This window comes from Odontesthes bonariensis, chromosome 18, assembly GCF_027942865.1.
Source record: "Odontesthes bonariensis isolate fOdoBon6 chromosome 18, fOdoBon6.hap1, whole genome shotgun sequence".
NCBI classification, from domain to species: Eukaryota; Metazoa; Chordata; class Actinopteri; order Atheriniformes; family Atherinopsidae; genus Odontesthes; species Odontesthes bonariensis.
Genome location: NC_134523.1, coordinates 8767078 through 8790689, shown reverse-complemented (window position 1 = coordinate 8790689; position 23612 = coordinate 8767078). Strand labels below are relative to the sequence as shown.

General features: G+C 41.1%; 1 protein-coding gene across 1 annotated transcript in view; it reads left to right on the top strand.

Moving 5' to 3' along the window:
- Window positions 1-22536, top strand: part of col8a2 (collagen, type VIII, alpha 2) — a 48944-nt gene extending 26408 nt beyond the window's left edge. Inside the window, exons 2-3 of the mRNA XM_075449677.1 lie at window positions 16329-16517; window positions 18727-22536. Of these exons, the coding sequence (XP_075305792.1) occupies window positions 16355-16517; window positions 18727-20624 (2061 nt within the window). The 5' untranslated portion in view covers window positions 16329-16354 and the 3' untranslated portion in view covers window positions 20625-22536. The remainder of the gene's footprint in view (window positions 1-16328; window positions 16518-18726) is intronic.
- Window positions 22537-23612: the final 1076 nt, after the last annotated feature.

Genomic DNA, 23612 nt, shown 5'->3' with positions numbered 1-23612 from the left:
AAAGTCCAGACAGAAAAGCGTGCCCATCATCCAGATGTTTCTATACTATTTTCGAACAACATGTGCACCTTGTACTGCATGTGAGGACAGCAGCACCAGCACCAGCCTCTGTGTCTGTTTTGATTTATTTCCTCTGGATAGGCTCTGTTTAAGAAGCCTGGCCTCTGCCGCCTCTGCATCGCGCCATCCACCCCCACGGAGACTTTGGTATCCAAAGTTGTGTCTCATTCTCATGTCTGTGGTGTAAGTTTTATTCCTCTCTAACTCTCATATTCCCCCTGCCAATCCTCCCGTCCACTCCATCAGCCAAGAGAAGACAAAGAAGCTGCTTCAGCCTTCCTTTAGTCTGGTGATTATCTAAGTGAGGGCCCATGAATCTAAACTAACTCCAGACTCTCAAGAATGTCCCCTTCGTCTGGCTGCCAGGTCTGAGATAAACAAATCTGATCCTGAGAATCACCCTTTAATGAACCATTAGATGCGTGAGGACTGATGTAGTCTCTTATCATAACCTCCCTAACAGCACTCCATCATACTAGATACGTTGATGTAGCCTGATTAAAGGCCCGGGCACAAATCTTGCCATTCAGAAACAGAAAAGAATGCCTTGACTGTTTCCTCGTTTACTCTTAATTTCTACCATTTGCTACAAAATACAAAATGAGATGGTTTTTATTGCGTCTAGCCTTGCAGAGGTTGAATGTGCTGTTTAATTGGGTCTTGGCAGCACTGCAGGAATTCCATGAGGCAGGTGAATGTGGAAGTGGAGTTCATTCAACACTACACAATAATCTGAATGTTTATTGTCGTTAGAGGAGTCTTTTTTTTCTTTCGTCCAGATGAACTCTGCTCAAGCTTTGGCATGCTGGAGATCAAACCAGACAGTTTAGCAGCCCAAAAACTTTTAATTTGTCATGATGTGTTGTACTTGGAGCAGTAACAGATGTTATCGAATGTTTTTTAGTAAACTTAATCAAACGTAGGAGATAAAAACTCTCATAAGCCATTGTTACACAGCGGGCTTTCCCTTCCCTGAACTGTCCCAGACTGACAATGTCACCCGATGCCTCCTTTGATCCTCATCATTACTTATTGCCTCACAGCGACTGGAACATTCCTTTATGTGCGTCTCTGATCACCTCCTGATGAGTGAGCCGAAGAGATAAGAGAGGAAGGATGGGGAGATCTGGTTCTAATATAAAAAAGAAGCTCTGATGTAATCCATCACACAAAAGCGAACTGAGTAGGGAGTCACTCTGATTGCGATTAGTGTCAGGACAGTGGAGGGATGCTGATGACTCAGGAGGGAAAGTCAGAGGGAGAGACAGAGAGTCAGAGAGGGAGAGACATTGAGATAAGGAGAAAACAACCTCTTTCCTGACTGCAGCGTAAGTATTAGGGAGGAAATGCTAAGTTAACCCCTGTGTCTATGAAACACGTTTCTCTTGTCCTCCCTCTAGCTTGGGTTGATTTATTCCACCTCCCACTCTCCACAGTCCGAGAGCCACACTTTTCCTTGTGTCTCTTATTCCCCTCAGTTTAGCCTAACAGACAAAACAGTGCATGATAACGCATAGGGCATGATGAGATCTGACGCTGCTGGCTGTTGCAACAGAGTAATGTGTTGTGGTAGGAACAAGCAGGAAAACTGCCATTCTCATAGTAACCTGACCTCCCTCTGTCTGCCAATTGTAGCTGGAGAGCAGCTTTATTTATTTTCTGTTGTTTTATTGGGCACAATCTTTCAGTTGTTTTGGACTAGCAGATGCTTTGCATCAAGCTGGCATCTCTCCGTAGCCTGTCCTTCCTTGATATTTAACAAACGCCTGACGATCCCAACTGGATCACTAGTACTTCACGTTTTGATCCCTTTCACACTAGCCATGAAAGAATCAGGCTTTTCTTAATCAAATCTTAAAATAGACTACATCCTATACTTTAATCATATGAAAGCATGCAATTGCTGCTTTTATACCCATGTGTTATATACAGCTTGCAAGCCAGAGGCTTTATTTCTGTATAAAATAACAAGCTTGATCAGGCATCTATTAATGTGTGGTGGTGTGAAATGAGATTGGGCAAGATCCCAACTCCCCACTTGTCATAAGTGTCTGACATGGCCCAGAGCTCCTTATACCATCTGGTCTGACCTGTGCTGCTCCCTGGTGGCTCTCATAGTCATCAAAAGACTTGGTGTGGGCTCACTCTTGACAGCCCCCATGGGACAAATCACTTGGGTTTCTCACAGTTTTTACGTGCTCCATTGTGTGCATTTCTGCAGTTGAATAGCTTCTTTTATGTGTTTCATGCTAAAAAAAAAACAAAAACAGACTGATTATGACTGCACTGTTGTAGCCACTTATCACATGCTTGATCTACTGACACGGAATTGTTGTTTCAACAGTCCTGCCCGAAACTGCTTGGAAAGTCCTGAAAAATGATGGCATTAAATGTGAGACATGACATGTCTCTGATGTTCATTTCTCCATGTACTTTTTCTTTGTTCTCCACCAACTTTACAACGTTATAGACAGAACATGTCCACACACACACACAAAGCACACACAGACACTGAGCCATGTTTATACAGTCCAGCAGTAGATTCAGGAAGGTGTGAGGCCAGAACTGTCGGGATCTTCTTACACAGTCAGCAGTCCTAGCCAGCAGCTAATAAAGACTTGCATTGATCCTGATGGGTGGGGTGGGTTTCAGCGAGGACCACAGTCAGAGAGATCTATGCGCTATGTGCTGTGTGCCGGTGGTCTGGGTGATATGCAAGCATGCGTGTAGTCGTGTGAGGCTCTTTTGTGCGTTCTTTTCTGCTGTCTTGGGCTTAATTCTGAAACAAGCAGCTGGGATTTTAAGTGAGTGATCAATCAACCAGGGACCAATGAGTTGTTAATGGTCCTCAACTTGGATTCAAACCGTCTAATGAGCATCCATTTAGAATGTTGACGGGTGAGTGAACAAGAGATTTGTGAACAGAGAGGGGTTCACCGTAGTTCTTTCCACTCTCCAGAGCAAAGAAGAAAAGAATGTGTCGCTTTTCCATATATTCTATACACCCATTTCACATGTTACCTTTACCCCAGCAATTAAGGCCTTTCCGCACCAAGTCAGCATTTTATGCCCGATATTGTCTCACAGTAAAAGATAAATACAATGCCATTCTATGTTAATCATATTTGCACACTGACTCCAAATATTTAGTCTGTCATGACAGTTATTGTTTGATTTTCTATGTGTTTTTGTTTTTGCATCAGTTCAGTGTTTTTCGAGAATTGTTTGACCGCTCTGAGCCAACACACATGAAAATTACCCAAAGTAGAATCTGCCAGCCTGATTTACTTCATCTCTCAGTACAAAGTACTTTATGACCATTAATGTAAACAATACATGGATGTTGAATTTGAAGACAGTTTGAGGCAGATTGTTACAATGTTGGTATGGATTTCACACATAGCAACACTGAAAGGTTATAGGTGCATTGTTCTGTTATTTATGGTTATTTAGGTTTAGTTAGTTTGTATCCTGTTTTTTGTAATTGACATTCAATTTGTTGTCCCGTTTGTTTGTTATTTGGTTTGGCCGAAATTGCCCTCATGTGCCATTGTGTCAGGTCACTTTTTCTTGGGTTGAGCTTGCTGATTTGGTTGTTTAGTTAAACATTTTGCATCTTTTTTTCTTCTTTTTGAGTATGGTTACATTTAGTTGACCTCTTTTATGGACATACTCGTAACTCTTTTTGGATTTTGTAATTGTTTGGGGATTTTGTTGTTGTTTGGGGTAAACAGAAACCCATGTTTGAATATCTTTGCCAGTTTCCTGGTTGCCTGGTTGGCGGTTTAATTTGGCTGTACAGTTGTGCATCTAAAATGGGGGTGTAGGGGAACTGATTTACTTTTGGAGTGAGTAAATAAGTGGTCGTTGCAGATATAGTCACTTCTGTATTGGCTTCTTTTCTTAGTCCTGGAGGGGTACAGGAGTCCTGGACTTTAGCATGACTCAGACAAGTTACACAAAAATTTAACCACAACAAAAAAACACACCGTAATCACAATTGTTCATCAGGAGGATTTTTTTCCCCCTTCATTTTCAACTCAAGTGATTCAGGAGAGTCTTTGGTAATCAATGGAAAGTCAGTGGGCTATTATTATGATATGGTCACTGACTTTTTCCCACGATGGCAAATTCTTTTTTAACAAGAATTACGACGTAGTGGTGACATTATGTTTGTTAAGTGGTAATTATGTCACTCCCAAGCCTTCCAAAAATTGGTGATTAGAGATGTCATATTACAGTACAGTATGACCCCAAACAACATTACAGTAGATTATCTCTCTTCCTTGTTGTCTTTTCCCATTCTAATGGAGTGTTCAGGCTACATTGCTGTAGCCTTCAGCACTAAGGCATTTCAACTCCTTGAGAGGGATTTGACCAAGATTTCCTGCCCCTTATTAAATTATAATCTTCCACTTCTCCTCCCTACCCTTCCCTCCCTTTTAGACAGAAAAATAGGCCTCCCTGTCTGTTTTGCTGCCAACAGACGAGTGTGTGTGTGCGTGCACAACATGCGCGTGTACTTGTGAGTCTGTTTTAGCAGCCGGCAGAAGGAGTGTGTGAGATGATTGGCGGAGCGTGCATCTGAAGTAGGTCAACGGGGAGATCAAGAGCTAAAGCTTTCACTTTCCTCTTTCCTCTTTCCATCTCCCTGTTTCTCTTTCAGCCTTTTCTAATGACTTCATGTCTCCTTCATGGTCCCCCCACCTCCAAATCTTCTCTTCTGCTGCTCCAATATTGTTTATGTCATAAGGTACTGTGCTCTTGACACACACCACCAGTGATAGCGTTGAACAGCGTAAATAGTAATAGCTCAGTGTTTTCATGGAGTGTAAAACTGTGGTAACCTTTCGATAGAAACAGACTACCAGAGGCTTTTCCTTCCTGGAAGTTTGCCCCAACTACGTGCAGCTTAGGATTTTTCCAGCTCTGGCAAAAAAAGAATGGAACAATTGATGTTGTGTGATTGTTCCGGGTTTAGCCCCCTTATTTCAGGGCCCCAGAACATTTCTCACCTTCAGAGCGCTGAATCTTAAATAGACTCATGTGCTTCCACTCCACATGGACTTTGACTCTTTGCCACAACTGGCTTTGACTTTGGATGACCTGCCACCATGAATACTTTGACACGCAGCAGGGGAATAACGAAGCTGCAACACAAAAATCTCAATGCAAAACTCGTTTCAGGAAAAAAAAAATTGGATCACTTGTGTGGTGGCTTGTTGTGAGCTCTTTTCCTTGTCTCAAAGTTGTCAGTTCTCTGTGAATTCCCTGACCTTTCGCTACTGAACTTTTCAAAAGTACTCCTCTGGCAGAAGTAAAACCACCCACTAAGTGAGACGAACGAGGCAACATCTACTCGGAGACATGGCATAGAAACAGGAGACATAACACAGACCAAGCCCAGGCCAGCACATTAGAATTATACAGATTCCTGTATTCAGTCCATGATCCTGCACAACCCCATCTTGTCTGAACAAATGGCTGTTCACTAAACTCTGACCCTGAATAACGACGTGACAGTCTTGGTTTAGTAAATGCGGTTCTGTCATCTTACAGAAATGCATGGATCTCCAATAGGAGTGAGATGAAACCACTTTGGTGAATGTAGTCCCTTTTTTTTTTCAAGCAGTTAGAAAACCAAAGACGCAAGTTTAACAATCATGCAAAATAATGTAACATTTACTTGCATTTCTGTCTGCTACAACATGAAGATCATTTCATGCCAACTCATCAAACTTTTTTTGTGTTTTCTTTTGTTTTTTTGCAGTCCTATTTTTAAACCTAATTTTTCACTGGACTGGATTGGAATTTTCAGTGAGCATCTCTGAAGATAACTTTTACCAAGAGAGTTGTTGCTCATGGTGTAGTGCAAGGTATACAAAGGTAGGGGGAGTATAGTCACTAATCGGTTTATAAGTCAGTATTGAGAATAAACAATTCTAATTCCCCGCTGATGTGCATCATATTCACGAGCCTGCTGCAAGTCACATCATTTTTCTAGTGTTTTTAGGGCATGAAAAACCCTTTAGTGTTCGTTTTAGGAATTAGGTTTAGCCACAAATTTCATTATGATGCTTACATCTTGAAGTCAAGCAACAGAAGTTAAATTTAGTCGATCAATAGGTCGTAACCAAGCAGGTCTATGTTTATGAAAGATTGTAGGTTGCACAAGCTGCTGAAAAATCAGGATGAAACAAAAGCCCATACCTGCTCCTCCTTGTACCACTGGATATCGTTTTAGCATAATCACTTTGATGCTAAAGATAGAAAGGGGTGGCTGCTGCTCAGGAGGAAAAGCAGTTGTCTGCCAATTGGAAGCTCAGCGGTTCAAATTCTGGCTTATGTAGTACTTTTACTTTTCACTGGATATAACATTACATTTGGTGTTTTCACATTTTAGGCAGGCACGACCTGTTCTTACTCCAACTATCATATACTGCCAATTTGTCAAGACCCCCACCACCAGTTATTGACAAAGAGGGAAACTTAATGCTGCTTTCACATTTGATACGGTGGGTGCTGAGCTCTGCTACCAAACCCATTTATGTCTTAACTGCTGCACAAGTGTAGAGTTATTCTGCGCTGCGCCAAGCTGAGCATAGCACAAGGTCAAGCACAAGGTCAAACCAACGTGTCTTTCATGTGCTCTGCACTGAAGTCAAAACAAGTTCACATTCGAAGCAGCTCTCTGTGATGAATCTGTTGATGTGCAGCCTGAAGTTGGCTCTCATTTTTGTGTGTCTTGGTGTGAGAGACTGTCAAATTCCTCACCCCTCAGCTCAAAGTATACCGGTCATTGCATGAGTGCAACTCCTAGATGACCCTAAATCCATCAGATTGTTGTCACAATCAGAGAATATTCTGAAACCACACCCTCTTAACTCCTTCTTGTCTCTTCCTCTTTTTCATCAGTAACGGGAATGTCAGGGCTTTCCTCTAACAGCCTGGTTGATGCAACCAGTGTCGAAGTTTACCACTTGGAAAACGAACAGCTTCCTGGTTACCTTTTCAGTCTCCTAGCAGTATGAACCAAACTTGGACAAGATTTGCGTGTTTGCACCATTCTCCTCTGCTGTGTACCTTACAGCCAAGCAAGTACAGCTTTCAGCATCAGTTTTCAAAGCAGCAGGTTGATATGATCAGATTAAAGTTATGAACACAATGGTTGCTTGTCTATGTTTCATGCCTGTGATGGATTGGCGACCTGTCCAATTTGTACCCTGTCTAATGTCTGATTGTCACTAGGGGCTCTAACGGCCCTAACTGCATAGAGCCCCATATTATGGTAAATGGATGGATGGATGGATGTATTTTGGGGTATAAACACAACCAGGACATTTTTGTTTGCCTAAATCAAACCATATGTTGCCTATATAAGGAAATGAATAAGGAAAATTAAAAAATCCCAAGATGGCTCTGACTTTGAATCTCCAGTGTTCAGACCCTGGGAATAGTACTCCACTCCTATGTTGTCTAATATTGCTGCAGCTGGTGTATCAGACAGGTGCCAGGGGCTTTGACAGAAGAGGAGTATTTCACACCCTGGGAAAGAGAACAAGTTGGAAGTGTTTCTACTGTGTTGACTTAGATTCATTCTTTGTTATACCAGGACTTGGCCGCACTTTTACTTTCAAATACATCTGCAGAATTTGATCCAATGAAATAAAATTTGACCTACTTAAGTGTATGAAAAAAAACCTTCAGAGTTTTTTTAAACAAGTCATCTGTAAACACATTATCGAGCTTTCGAGTTTTAAACCAACTTTGAAACTTGTTTTTTGTAGCGATTGAAAAATCACTATTCGCAAAAAAGACAATGCACTTTTACTCGTATGACTGCCTCTGTTTCACTTTAAACTACAGTGTACTTTGAAATGCTACACTTTTACTGTTACACTGAAATTAACAGCAGGAAAAGAATCGTCTCACTCGGTCTGCTTTGGCAGCACACAGTAAGAGTATTCACACCAGCAATGAGCAACAGAGAGCGGGAGGCTTCAGGAAGAGAAAGGGGGGGGGGCTGAGATTGCCAATCGAGACTTGCGAGACAAAGAGAGACAGAGAGATCATTCTGATTTACAGGAGATCATATTACTGGATGTCCTAGAGGTTTTCCTTCTGAGGTGAGGTCATCTCCACAGTGCCTTCTACCACACGGCTCACTTTACGACTATATGTTCTACATCCATAAATCTCTATCTTTGCATCAATTTTTTCATTTTGCACAAGATGACAAAACACTTGTAATATCAGTTTCTGAGAGTGCGGAAGTGTGCTTCCCGTGACCTTTTGAGCAAAATTGAAAAGCACAACATGTATTGCTTGGAAAGGTGAAAGCAGACTTCCCTTTATGAGATTATTTTTCTGCTCTTTCCTTTCGATTACCTAATCAGGCACTCGTGTAGAGTTTAGGTGCACCAGCAGGGCAGATGGAAAGGAACAGCTGCCTTTGTCTGCCTGCAGACTCTCACTTTTTCCCCAGCTTCCGCTATACTGTCACCCTATTCCTCATAGATCAGGGGTAGCTTTGGATGTTTTGCAAACTTTCACAAGCCCTCAAAAAGATGGTCATGGATGATAGAACATAATCTAGGCATTTCCTCTGGCTGTTTCTGATAAAAAAAAAAAACCTGTGTAACATGTGTTAGGACCTACAACCTACTTTTCTTTTCACTAATTAGCCTTACTTTGACTGCTTCACCTTTTGTCCAACACCCAAACACTTTCATCTGCACGCTAGATCAGCCCCCAGTTTATCATTACCACATCTGCTTCTACACTCAGGTGCTTTCCCAGGGGTATTACACCTGTTTCCCTGAATGAAGTCATCAAGAAAATGAAAACCTCCTATTTGACCTTGTTTCTCTTTTCCGCTCCCCGCCACCTCTCTCATTCCCCACACTTTACACGACACGGACCTTCCACTGATTTCCTTTTCCTAGTTCCTTCTTTGATTAGCCCTCAACATAAACTCAACCCTCTCTGAGCACCTCTCAGCCCTTTTCTTTTTGGCTACAGAGATGTTAGGAAAACACAACCATGCTCCACAGGTACCATGACCTTGAATCAATCAGGTCCTTCTCATCTCCTTTATCTTATTTGAACATTGTGCTTTTTTTCTTTTAAAAAAAAGTCAGTTGCTGGAGCATGTTTTTTGTCCTATCCGCTATTTTGCTTATTTTATTAAACATTAAGACAGATACATCTTAAAACTAAGGGTGCACAGCAATCATACTTTTGTAAGGCCAGCTCAGTCTCACAAGAGAACTTGTAATAGGTACGTTCATATAAAACAACCAAGATATAGTAGTGTCCCAATCAGGGTTGAAAATCATTAGATGGTAACATACGTGTCGGCTGTTGTTTTGTGCTTGTAGTGTCATACGCTGAATGTGACTTACGTTGAAAGTGGAAAGTCAGAGTTAGAGTCGACCAACGTGCATTTGTTATAAGGTATATAACCATAGTTACCATCAGGTTTGCTTTGTCTGCCTGTTATTAAGTACAAAATTTCGTCAACATTTTTATTGTTGATTTTAATCTAGAAAGGAAATAGTTTGAAAAATACAGTAAAAGTACTTGGACCAATGTTTTCTTAAATAAAGAAAAACGATAAAGAATAAAGAAGGATGTGATGTGTACTTTATAAGCTGCCTTGCTGGAGAATGCAGAAATACAGAAGTCAGGATAGACCTTATCAGAGTTACCGATTAGGACATTTGTAATTTGGTTTGTATTTTGTTTGAATTTTTCAAAGACAATAAGTCAGTGATTAAGATTTTCTAGTTAAAACTAAATGCAGCATTATGTATTTCTACTTGGAGAGGGACAGATGGATGATGGCTGTCCGGCTACGGTGTGTGTGGAGTGAGTCATGGCAACAAAGAAAATGTCAGTGTAGGGTATTTCCTCACAAAGGCCTAATCATGATGTTTTTCCAACCTTGACAAAGTACTTTCATTGCCAAACAAAGTAGAACAAAGGAAGTAAAAAGGAAGAAAAAAGTCCTCCCCACCCCCAACCTCTTCTGTGCTAGTCTGTGCTAATTGTTGATAACCCAGCGCTATAGATTAACATTTTCTTGTTGTTATTTTCTATAGGAGCAGCTAGGGGCTCCTATCACTTTAAAAAAGTCATTTACAGCTACAGAGCAGTTCAGAAACTGATGAAAATGAGATACATTCTGATTGTCATAAGTCTAAAGAGTTTTCTTCACATTAGTGGGTGTGTGCGGTTTTTTTGTTTTTGTTTTATATATATAAAAGAACAGAAAGTAACACATGCTTAATTTGAAATCTCCCTTTTCCTTCCCTTCAGTGCTTTGAATTCTATGCCTCTGTGCAAGTTTCCAACTTTTGCGTGTTTAATTTACAAGAGGAGTTTGGTATAGGAGGTTGGCTGTGGTTGAGGAACCCATGTGCATTCATGGCTGGGGTTAAGAACCATTATGGTCAAGGCTGCGGCTGAGGTTAGTCAAAACTGAATGAATCAGCGAAAATATTTAGTTAGGTTTTAAGTGTAGATCTCTGCAAGGCTTGTGGTTGAAACCAAAACTATTAAACCATCATGGACCTCAACTGTTTCTGAACCATTTGGTGTTTTTGTAAAAGCTGACCTTTCAGAGTACATGCTGTTGACGTGAGGATTCCTCCATTCAAGCATTGGCTTATAGGTTCCCCACAAAAGCAAACGCCTCCTCTTCCTAGCAGGACACTTAATCCTCACACCTTATTATCTCTCTGTGGCACGGGGTTTGGGAAATGTCAACCTGTCTGGATCCACACATGTACAGCCTAATGGAGGTGGAGACAGAGCCCGTTCAACCTCACCTCCCTGGCGCTGTTAATTTCATTAGTGGGTAGACAGAGCAGTTAGGGAAGTGTGTGCTTGGCATTCGCTCACTCAGCAGGGTTGTCTGCGTCTCTTCGGCATGTCTGAGCCGGCCTCTCGAGATAATGTTGAATTTGGGTTTGGAAGCTGTTGCGTCTGCTTTGGCAGCCCGAAGCCATCACAGATCAGAGTTTCAGCTAAGCTTAAGAAGCATCCGACACATGTTCAAGAAAGGTGATGACTACAAGTCTCCCATCGATGCCAGGTGGTTCGGTGATAGATGTGTGAGGTTTACTGTAAGTGGGGCAACGGAATGTCTTCTGTGTTATATGTGCTTGTTAACAATGTATGCCGATGTTCACCGGTAACATTCCTTTAGAATGGCAGGAATATTAACAGAAGCAATCTGACACTATGGTTTATTCATAAAAATACTGTCTCTCAAGCCCGTTTTTGATGGTCCCCTATAATATTTTGTATTGTCGACGATGAGAATTCTGAAATACATTAAGCATCATTACCGTCCAGGCTGTAGATCCATTTTATCCAGTTCAGGTTTCCAAAGAACTGGAACCCATCACTGCTGACAGTGGACAGGAAGTAGGATACACAGGGCAGGTTGCCAGTCCATCACAGGGCTAACACACAGAAACACAAAACAATGCACACTCACACCTACTGCCATGTTTCAGAAGAGGCTTACACTCTGCCACACTGGCTTACCATGAGCCTGCAATGACAAGTACATGCACAATAATTCCAGTCCTTTTATTTCCCAATTAAACTTGAAAATGTATTTTTCCAAAGTAGTGGTTTTAAAGGAGTTAAAGTTGGCACATTTTCCTGGGGTCTTAAAGGGCATGTTTTCTTGCTTATCCGCAGTGTTAAAACAAGTTAATAGCACCTTAAAAGTCACCGAAAGCTAAAAAAAAAAAGGAGGTGTTTTCGAATATTTATGCACAAAGTACTTGTTTTATCCAGTAGTATCAAACTTTTTTTTTAGCAACTATCATGTCATAGTTCCTAGATTTGCTTGTTTGGTCAAATTCTGCAGGCAATGCACCCCAGCACGATTTTCACCTGTAGGGCGGGTCGTAGCTGTAGCTTCCCCAGGAGGAAGAGCTGTCGCCTGCTAATCGGAAGGTCGGTGGTTCAACTCCAGGATTCTCACATGCCCACATGTTGAAGTGTCCTTGGGCAAGACACTGAACTACATGTCGCCTACCGATGCGTCCATTGGTGTATATGTGAGTAATTAGAACAAAAAAAGCACTGTGTATGGGTGAATGTGACATGTAATGTCAAAGTGCTTTGAGTGGTCAGACTGATTAGAAAAGCGCTAAACAAGTACAGTCCATTTATCATTTTAAAAGCGTTAAGGTTTTGCACTCGAAGAAACGAGTGACCTACTACTACCCCTTGGAGTACAGCACAGCACTTTGCTTGTGTCTCCAAGATGTTTTCTAGAAAATGCGTTTTTGGTTGTGGGGGCAGATTGACCCTTTCCAGTTTCCCTAAACACCCTGCAATTTTGGATCCACTTTGTTTTTCATTGCCAGCAACACAGCTGCGAAAATGTTCAGATTTGTTCACAACATATTTTGTTTTTTGAACAAGACCCAGTGCTACACTGGCTTTGAGGTAGTCAAGGCTGTTCAGGCACTGAAAGGGCACAAGTCTGAACCCTTAGGTGGTGAGTGAAACAGTTTCAAATGTCTGTGTTGTGTCCGAATGCATTTTAGTACAAATATCATGGGAACATTGAGTGAAAAGGCAGCTAAAGGGGCTTATAGTTTTTTTGAGTTAAGACATATGTACACAGACCAAACAAAAGCATTCATTAGTTGCTTTCATAACTACACAAGAAACTGTAGTTAGGATTTTCCATCCCCAAAATGTGCTTCACATAGTCTGTACAAAGAAAAGCAAATAAAAACTTTGCCGCAGGTGACAATGGCGGAAAGACGACATAACCAGTCATTTTATACAGTTGCAGCTTTCGAGCATATTTACCAGACAGAGATGTACGGCCAGATATAATTCAGGCCCGAACATATACGACTGGACTTTTCCCAAATTTCAAATAAAAATAAAGAATCTGAAATAACCAAAAAGTAGCCTGTGGACTGTACATACTTCCTACAAAGCTGTTCACACGAGAGAAAATATTTTCAACATTTCTTAAAATGTTCTGTTGGCCAAAAAAAACAAAAACTAAATTAACCGATTTATGGTCACAGTCAGTACTCGTTGATATCCTCTCATCTCTCATATAGATAATAAGATCTATCTCTACTTGGAAGATATATGGATAACTCGTGGAAATCAGATATTTCACAAAGAAAGCTTTTGACTGTGTGACATTTGCTCCCTGATGTGACTGATGTGCACCCGTTCTGAGGTTTTTCTTTTTGGTCCTGTTTTGGTCTTTTTTTCCCATTTTTTTTTTTTAAAAGTGAGATGAGTTTTAAGTTAAACATCACTTTCCTTGCCAGATGAAGTTCTTCACTGCAATTCTGGATGCTGCACATGTTTAATGGCTGAAAATGGCTTTGATTAATCTTTGTTCGTCTCTCTTGTCAAACCCTTTTTAATGATGTTTTCAATGGACTGAATTTAGGAGAAATTGGGTGAAGGTTAATGAGCATTTTCAAGACACCCCTCATAATCATTTATTGTGCTCTCATGACCACCAAGACTGTGTATTTTGTTACTTGGGTGTTCTTGTGTGCGTGTGTGAGTCCCTGTCCAGCAGCAGCTCATGGTGGCCAGCCAGAAGGGATTATATTAGATTCTTCTCCTTCTTCTTCTTTTTTTTTTTACATTGTCTGCACAGCTTTCCAGCAAAAACATTTGATAAACAGGTCGTGGAGGAACTGTTTGTGACGGATCCCTGTTCATATCTCAAGCCTCTGGCTTTGCGTCAGTTTGGTCCTTGGTCTGTTTTGATGCCTGTAGAATGGTGAGCATCCAGACCTGCCTGTTAAATTACATCGGCACCAAAACCACAGACCCCCGTACCAGACGAACGTCCCTGCCAGCCAGCCAGAAAGTCGGCCAGAGACAAAACACTGACCAACTGGTACTGCTCTCTTTTTGTACTGTTTATTTCTCTTAACATATCAGCCTGTGGTTTCCTCATTTTTCTTACATTGTGCTTTGATGTGAAAACTGTAGAAGAGATCTCGGATCCTTCCTCACAAAGACTCCAGCGACATGCAGCTACACAAATAACCATAACTCACAGGCAGCTGTATTTATGACGAACCCAACGAAAACATTTTAAAAACACTTCAGCAAATGGCATTAAAACGAAACAAAAAAGACGAATAGTTAGCTGCCATCGTGTGGCTATTGAACACAGACAATGGCAAGAGCGGAGCTGGAAAACTAAACTCGGCACATATGGTGATAATGAACACACCTTCTACTAAGTACTTGTGATTTAAAGTCTGCCTTGAAATCTCCAGATGTCTCTCAGTCCTGCTGCCAATTAACTGTATTTGTGTAATGAGATGTAATTTTCAAATTAGAAAACGTCAACTTATGTTCGTGTAACTGCTGGGCCTCCAGAGTAAACTTTCAAACTCTCTTACTCATGCAGTCCTTATCTGCAGAGGACATAATATGCATATCTCACTCAAATCCACAGCTGATGTGACAAGATGATCGTAACAGGAATGGAGAACGAATACAGAGGAATGCCAATGATTATTTCATGTGGATAGAGACTAGATGCTGCATGACTAGATAATTAGTGGCTACATGGTGTGCAATGTGAGCTTAACACCTACCATCGTAAAACTAAAGGGTTAAAAGCGGAGGAAAAATTTTGTGTATGTTTATGTGCATGACAATAAATCTGATCTTAATCTTAACCTTAATACTATCAGATGTTACACTTGCCATAGTGGCCATAAATGTCACAAGTTTTTAAAGTTAGACAGTTCTGAAGCTTGTGGTATTGTCTTTTCTGGTAAAGTAAATGCCATTCTTACATGTTATTGTTGAAACTCTGTTGTCCAATAATGTAAAAGTACAACACAACTACATATCTATTAGATCAGTAAATTCCCATGTAAACAAACCTGGCTATGAAATGAAAAGTAACCTGGCTTACAGAGTTCCCATGCTTAATAAAATTGTGATATGGTTGGCATTTAAAAGCAAGCAGCCTGAGCTTGAAATTGCATTTTGCATCCCACATCATCACTAAATAAGTACTGAGACTCAGGAGGGTTGATGAAAACAGCTCGGGGGAGAGTTGGAGTGGACATCAATGATTTCCACACATCATTTCACTGGTTAAAGCCAGACTTGCGCACCTACAGTTGCTCGCATATGATATGCAAACATGCCAAGCGTGTTCTGGTGGTTTCCTGTTTGCTTCTGACCGTGGCTGTGAAAATATTTGACAGAGCGGGATGTGGTCATTTTTTCCTGAAGCAACTTAAAGTAAGCAGAAACGCTTGTCACAGATACTTAGGGTCATCTAGATCAAACATGTTCCCTGTCAAGCTCACCAAATGTGGTTGAATGTCCCATTGCAAGTTGCACCCTTCCCTTAGTTGTATTTGACCTCTCTTCTTCAGCACAGTTCAATCAGAAACAGTATGGTTCATTAAATTTGTTTGGTTTCTGGCACGGGTACAATTTTAAAGCAAATTCCATATCGTATGAACAGGATTGAGGCCAGGACTTTGAGAAGACCTTTTCAAAATCTATATTTCTTGCCTGCTTTATCCATTTCACAGTAAACTTTGATGTGTTTAAGGGTTTTTGTAGGAACACCCAAATGTATCAAAGTTTCTACTGCGAAACTGAAGGGTGACTTTATGCAGAGAAATTTTAAAAGAACATCATCTATCCCTGTGAAAACTACCAGTTATGACAGCACATAATTCTACCACTGCTGCGATGTACAGTTGGGGCAGTGTTGAATAAATTTCAATCAGTCTGCACAGAAATCATTGAGGATGAAATGTTGCCACGACATTTATGCCCATGATGAATGTGCGTAGACTTCTGTCTAGACATGTATCTTTTTAATTATTTTTAACTAATTATTTGTCTGTTTCATGTCCTTGGGATTCTTTGGTTTGTGACATTGTAGAGACAATGTAAGGCCAATTCTTTATATTAGAGGAAGATCGACATTTCTGCATGACTTTAAAACCTTTAAAGTAGATTATTTAAACAGCTATTTCACTTGTGTTAGATTATCTGCAACTGTGAAGTATTTAACTCCGGGGGCTTTTAATTGTAAAGTGTTAGATAAGGTGCAGCAAAACATATTGGTGAGAGTCCACACTTACACTGATGTGGTTTTATGACTCAGCTAGATCAAACAAGATAATTTTTTTTTTTTTAAAACACTGCCACTGTTGGTGCAAAGCAAGTCCATATTTACTGTCTTCTCGATCTATGTTCTGCAGTACTTTGCCTGTGAGAAACCTCTGAGATGCTGGTGACCATGCTGTTGGCTCCTGTCTATATGCTACTGATGCTTGGGGGTCGTGTTCTTGCTGGAGGCTATCCCCCCATGCCCCACATGAAATACATGCAGCCCATGATGAAAGGCCCCATTGGACCTCCATTCCGAGAGGGCAAGGGCCACTACGTTGGTAAGTAATCCATGTTGATGTGGTGTAAGTGAGTTACATTCTGCTTTGCTTAAGCTGTTGAGTAGCTCTACGGGCTAATAGGTCCTCTCTGTTTTAGCATCAGTCATTTGGGTATGTGGAAGCATACCACCATGATTTAAAATCAAATCAACAATATTCTAAGCTTATGTCTCATCTCCACAAATACTCATATCTAGCGTTTGGCTGTCCACAGCTGAGGGCTAACAGAGGCCTGATTGCCAAATTTTAGCTGAACTCCACAAAGCTAGTTGCTCCTCTCGCCATCTGGATGCTGTTACACCACTGTTTATCACAAATTTCCCAGGAGAAAATGTGTGAGAAATCAAAATAGATTAAATAAAAGAGACTCAGACAAAGAAACAAAGAAACTGTGAAAGGCAAGGGGGTGGTCATCATTGAAAAAAAAAAAAAAAAACTCTGCATGCTGTCATTGCCATTATTGAATTCGACTAACTACACACCAAAAAATTCTGGATCATACAAGCGGCCCCTTGAATAATTAGAGAAAACTACTTCAAAGCAAATTCTAAAGCACACGCACACGCACACACACACACACACGTACATATATATCTACATATATATATATTTGATTTAACCATACTGGAGTTTGGGTGTCTCCAAATTGTCCCTATAAGTGGATACAAAGGTTCTACTGCCACTTAGTGGTTATATGTCAACATTACATCAACAGTGAACCTTTTTTAATCAAACTTTAATCCATCTGAAAGTGAACAAGAGATATATATATATACACACACGGAGAACTTAACCAATATACCTCGTTCAAATGTCTTACAAAGCACTACTTGTGTTTTTTTTATCCTAAAGATTCCTTCCATGCTTTATTATTTACTATTCTTACAAGGGGTACAAAATGTAGTTTGAAGATGTTGAGAAACTTCAACAAGAACAATCAGTTGTTAATGTCTTTGATATAAGTTTAATCAGTAATGTGGTTTGTATACAGCTTGAGTGTTCTTCTGACCCCATCCCAACCACAAACAAACCATTTGCATTGCATCTTTTTAACCAAATCTTATTTGCCTCTCAGCAATGATCATAAATTTGAATGCAACCATGCATACTGATCATTTCAGCGTCATTTGCATACGTAAAATACTATTGCACAAATACTATTTGGCACAAATACTTTGTTTGATTTCAGCAATACTGCTGTTAATATTATTAATAATGTTAAATATTATTTAATAATTATCAAAATTATTGTCTCATCAAGTGCCAGTAGGGGGAAGTGATATCATGAGTGTAATAAGAATATGTGTGGCGACAGTTGCGAGGAAAGACATTTTAGTGATCAACATGAACTACCAACATACTGTGGTATCCTGGCCAGATCCCTTGTTTTGGAATCCATGCCTTACATTCTTTGGCTGCAGCTTAAATTGAGGAGAAATTATTCACCCAACTCAGGGTGTAAACTGGTTTGGATTGTCTTCACCATTTAGTTTCAATAAAGGCATGCTGATTAGTGGTTATTCCATGATACACTAGAGTTTTATTTATCAGAGTTCTAACTATGGGGACACTACCAACTTCAAAATACTAACATTTGTCAGTGAAATATTTTCTGTTATATTTTAAAGAATGATTAGCGAGCATTTGATCTAACTTGAAAAGTTATACAGTATATGCAGATAGTTTACTGCTGAAATAAGGCAGCTATTGTAAAGTTGACCAGGTTTGAATTTCGGCACTCCTAGCCTGGTTGCATATAGTTGTGTGCTATGAGAAATCAATACGACAATTTGGCACACTGTCTAATGTAGTCTTGGCACACTGTCTAATGTAGTCTTTTCCACAGCAATCTTTTTGTCTTCTCTTTGTAGGCTGTAAATGCAGTTTAATTTAGAAAGAAATATTCCGAAAACTACAATTGTCTTCAGAAAAATATGTTATAGCTAAAACCTTTTGTGACTAACTTTGCTGATTTTCTATGACACATTCAGTGTGTCATAGAAAATAGTCAAGTATATAGAATAGTAGTACTAGTTTATGTTGTCTGTCATTCTTTTCAAGGAAAATGCGCTCAAATCACTTCAGCTGACTGTGAGAATAAAGGGGCAGTTAGTATGATCAGCCTATTGCTACAACAGTTAATAGTGCAGGTTTCAATTGCCTCTTGCTGTTATATTATCATGGTAACAACTTGGTCTTTTTCTTCTAGATATGCCCCCCATGATGAAGGGGGAAACAGGCCCCCAAGGGAAACCAGGACCAAGAGGCTCTCCTGGACCGCCAGGAATTCCGGGAAAACCTGGACTGGGCAAGCCAGGTCAGCTTGGCCAACCAGGCCCTCAGGGACCTCCTGGTTTTCCTGGAATTGGTAAACCTGGACTTCCAGGTCTCCCAGGAAAGATTGGGCCAAAGGGGATTCCAGGACTTAATGGAGAGGTTGGACCTCATGGTGAACCAGGTCCCAGAGGACCTCCTGGGCAGCCTGGCCTCCCAGGCCCAGCTGGTCTGTCTCTGAATGGGAAACCTGGGCTTCCAGGTATTAGAGGTCCCCCTGGGTCTCGTGGTGAGCCAGGAATAAAGGGCATTGTCGGTCCACCGGGTGACCGTGGACTTAAAGGTGAGAATGGAAATGGAAAGCCAGGGCTTCCAGGTATGAGGGGGCCTCCTGGACTAAAAGGCAGTACAGGACCACCTGGTTTTCCAGGTAATGGCAAACCAGGACCAAAAGGCTTGCCAGGACTACCTGGTTCTAAAGGTGATCAAGGACTCCCAGGGAATCAAGGAGAATCAGGGCAGCATGGGGAACCAGGTCTACAAGGTCTGCCAGGGCCAGTTGGGTTAGGAAAGCCTGGTCTGGATGGACTTCCGGGAGCACCAGGGCCACTTGGTCCAAAAGGTGAACCAGGTACCAGAGGAAATCCTGGAAATCCTGGGGCCCCTGGCTTTGGAAAACCTGGTATGAATGGGCCAAAAGGTGAAAAGGGTCATGGTGGATTTCCTGGTCTCCCAGGGGACAAAGGAGATCAAGGAATGATGGGCCCAAATGGGGAACCAGGTCTTGACGGACTACCCGGACAACCAGGACTTCAAGGTCCAATGGGGCTCCCAGGAAAACATGGAATGCTAGGGCAGAAGGGAGAGCTAGGGCCCCAGGGCCCTCCAGGACTGCCTGGCCTTAGAGGTGACCAAGGCTCCCTTGGACCTCCTGGTAAACCTGGTAACCCTGGAGAAAAAGGCATCCCTGGACCTAATGGTGCTACAGGAAAACCTGGACCCAAAGGTGAGGGAGGGAATATTGGCCCACCTGGGAATTCAGGATTGACAGGTTCTCCAGGGCCGAAAGGAGAGTCTGGGTTTATAGGCACTCCAGGCCCCAGGGGCCAGTCAGGCATTCCTGGTCTTCAAGGGCCTATGGGTCCCATGGGCCCACAGGGTATCCCAGGCTCAAGGGGTGAAGCCGGAGTTCCAGGGACACCAGGGGTGGGCAAGTTTGGCGAGAAGGGAGCAATAGGTCCTCAAGGTCCTCCAGGGAAACCAGGCCCTGCTGGACTCAATGGTAACCCTGGTCTACCTGGGCCTCCAGGGCCCCCTGGGCCTCCAGGAAATGGCCAAACAGTTGTTGCAGGGCAGACAGATACAGGATTGGGTGGGGAAGAAATACCAGGGGACAGGAAGGGGCCCGTATTTAGTCAAGTTCCACTCTCTGCCTCTCTAGCACCAGCCTTCACAGCTATTCTCACCACACCATTCCCTCCATCCAGCATGCCAATCAAATTTGATAGGACCTTGTACAATGGGCAAAATGCCTACAGCCCATCTACTGGTATCTTCACTGCTCCTTTATCTGGTGTCTACTACTTTGCGTACCACATGCATGTAAAGGGAACTAGCCTGTGGGTGGCTTTGTACAAGAACAATGTACCAGCCACCTATACTTATGATGAATATAAGAAAGGCTATATGGACCAAGCGTCTGGTAGTGCTGTCCTAGAGCTAAAAGAAGGTGACCAGGTATGGATCCAGATGCCCTCAGATCAGGCAAATGGCCTTTATTCTACCGAATACATCCATTCCTCCTTCTCGGGATTCCTGCTCTGTCCCACATAACCCTGTCCTTTCCTTTAAACACGTTCCTTCATGGCACCTCAGAGAAGCCCTAAACCTAAGATACTTGCAGCCATAATAGAAATGCAAAACCCATGAAATTCAAAATATCATTTTCATCACCTTATCTGTCTCACCCTCACAGTCAGCGAGAGAAAACAAACTTTGTGAATGAAATCTGGAAAGTTTAAATGACAGGGGAAGGATTATCATACTGTGTTCTTTGTTTCGATGTCCTTCAAATGAGTGTTTTGGGATGTATTTTATGTTGGTGTTTTTTTTTTTTTTTTTAGCGTATATTATTTTAATTATTATATTGTCATAATTTTATTGTTATTATTTGATCCTTCTCACCATCGATATTGTTGTTTATGTGATCCAGACTATTAAGTGCCTTACTTTGTAATGTGCTAGAAACAGACCTTCCCGTGTGACTGCACATCCTGCCCACATGCTCTGACATAAAGACGACATCACCAAACCCTGCGTGTGATTGGTTCCCTGGCTGCAGTCATGTACTGCATGTGCTATCTGAATTATGAATAGGAATATTGTTATAGAGAGCAATTAGAGCAATACAACAACATGGAAAACATAGTCAATAAATACAGTTGCAAAACAAGGCATTTGGTGCTCTAATACCATTACTTTTCCCTTTTCTTTTGTTTGACCTCTTTGGTACTCTAAACAATTGCTACGTGAAAGTTATTAATGGGATAAAATAGTTGTTTTTAGAGTGATACAAATATGTACACACACATACACACACATTTGTGTGTGTGTGTATGTGTGTATATTTGACAGTTAGTTGGCTAGTTGGCATCTGCATCTGTTGGATGTTGTTTTTTCTGTTTCTTTCTGTATTTAGTAGCAGACCATTTAAGAAAATGGATCTTTGTCTTCCTTCTAATTTCCTGAAATTGCAATCCAACGACTTCAATCTGAAAGTAAATATGACCTCGCAGTATTAGAATTTTTAGATCTAATTTTGCCCTTTTAAAGAGGATCAACATTATCGTGCAAAGACAATGTTTGTTTGTTTGTTTTCTACTTTCAGGACTAATTAAAATGATATGTATGCATAGAGTCAATGTTTACATGCCATAGAATAGATACTGAAAGTGACTGCTGATGGACAGTAAGGACATGTGGCCTGGTGGATCGACAGCCCGTTTCCCTGTATTGATCAGATTTTTTTCCTCAGTTGCACTGCATGTGACCTCACCACGTCGCAGTCATCTTCTTCACATGCTCCACCCATGATATCACAGATTTTCGATGATATATTCCCTAATAATAAATCATTATCACGTTCAAGTTTTAACTGTTTAAACTACCATGCTATAAAAGGCCCAGTCTAGCAGTTTACTGCAAATTCTGTGAATATCTTGAAAACTTGACTCTGCTTAGAGAATAGGGAAGCAAATGGATGACAAATAGAATCAGTCTTCTTCTTCCTTTAGAGCCATTTCTTGTGACTTGTGACTGTTGCTTGGCAAATGAGAACAATTTTGATTCATTTGAAAATCAGAGTGAAATGAGTCTGTTCAATTCCAATCCGTCGTGTCAAAAATAGCTGAATTATTTGTTTAGCTCAATGGAACAGCTATGGCTACATCAACAGGATGTTTCAGAACGGAACAGTGTCCAAGTATAAATCCAGAAATGAGAATCAATTTGCATTTACAACATGAATAAGTAAAGGGCCGCGGGTTGTGAAACACAGGTTGTGTAACGTTTAACAAACCCCTGGCAGATTTCTGAGAGTGGTGGTAGGTCAGAGGTGAGACCTTTGTATTTACTCATTTCTGTTGGATGAAGGATTAAATATAAACTCTGCGTGCATGTGCTAGAATGTTCTAATCGTGTTCTATCTGTCTCTGTGTCAGTAAGTGCACGTTAGCGCGTGTGCGTGTCTGGCTGAGTCATGTTGTCCCCTTGGTAGTCGGGTCATGAATACTTTAGCAAAGATAATAATAAACTCAAAGGAAGTTACAAAACCCACAGAAAAGCTTATGGTCCTGTAAATGTTCCTCAAGAAAGCTTCGGATTGAGACATCCAAATATTTTGGGCCCATTTAGGTTTTTTACGAGAATCTCACAAGAGGTTTTACGTCACGACACTCTAATGAAGCGTTTGCAACGCAAGGGAACAAGCTACTGAAATAGGTGATGAATGTAACATGGGAAACAGAGAAAAACTGAAATCAGATGCTGAGAATGACATAAAAGAAGACATTTCTGGTCAACACTGAACAGGCTGTTTTGCATATTGATCCAATCAATAGAATGATGGCGTGCAATAATTCTGAGTCTGACCAAGTCGAGAGCAAAAAAAGGCATACTATGAAACGTTGAAGATTCAATGGTTGCATTTGGGAGACAAAGAAAAAAAAAGGTGGTCTGGGCAAGAAAAGTCTTGTGATTGTTTTTTTCATGAGACGCTTACGTGACTGTCCTTGTGCCTTTACCTGTCTCATCTCAGACACAACTCTAACTTATGCCGCCCAAACACTTTTTACACTGAATTACAACTACATTACATGCTGATGGAGGAACGTCAATGTACAGGAGGACAGTGCCAAATATTGAGCTTTGCAATTAGAAAGAATGTATGCTGTTTGACTGATTTATTATTGTTCCTATAAACCACCTTCAATGCTGTTTCACTAAACTCCAACTACCGAGGTTGCTCTGGAAAAGCAGTAATCAGTATTTTACATCTATGTAATGCACTTACTCTTAGCCTCTGTATCTAATAACATGAACACACCTACAACTGCTATGTATAATTGTTGTTATGCGAGTCAATAAGGCAGTCCAAGGCTTGTTATGTACTGTATGTTAACTTTTTTTTTTTTTGTCACCCTCTATTTTTTTCGGACATATGATGATGAGCGTTAGATGTGGCTATTACACTCTTTCCTTATGTTTTCATAGACAATGTCACTTGCTGAGTTGCCACTGTGTGCAAATCATTTAACAAGTGTC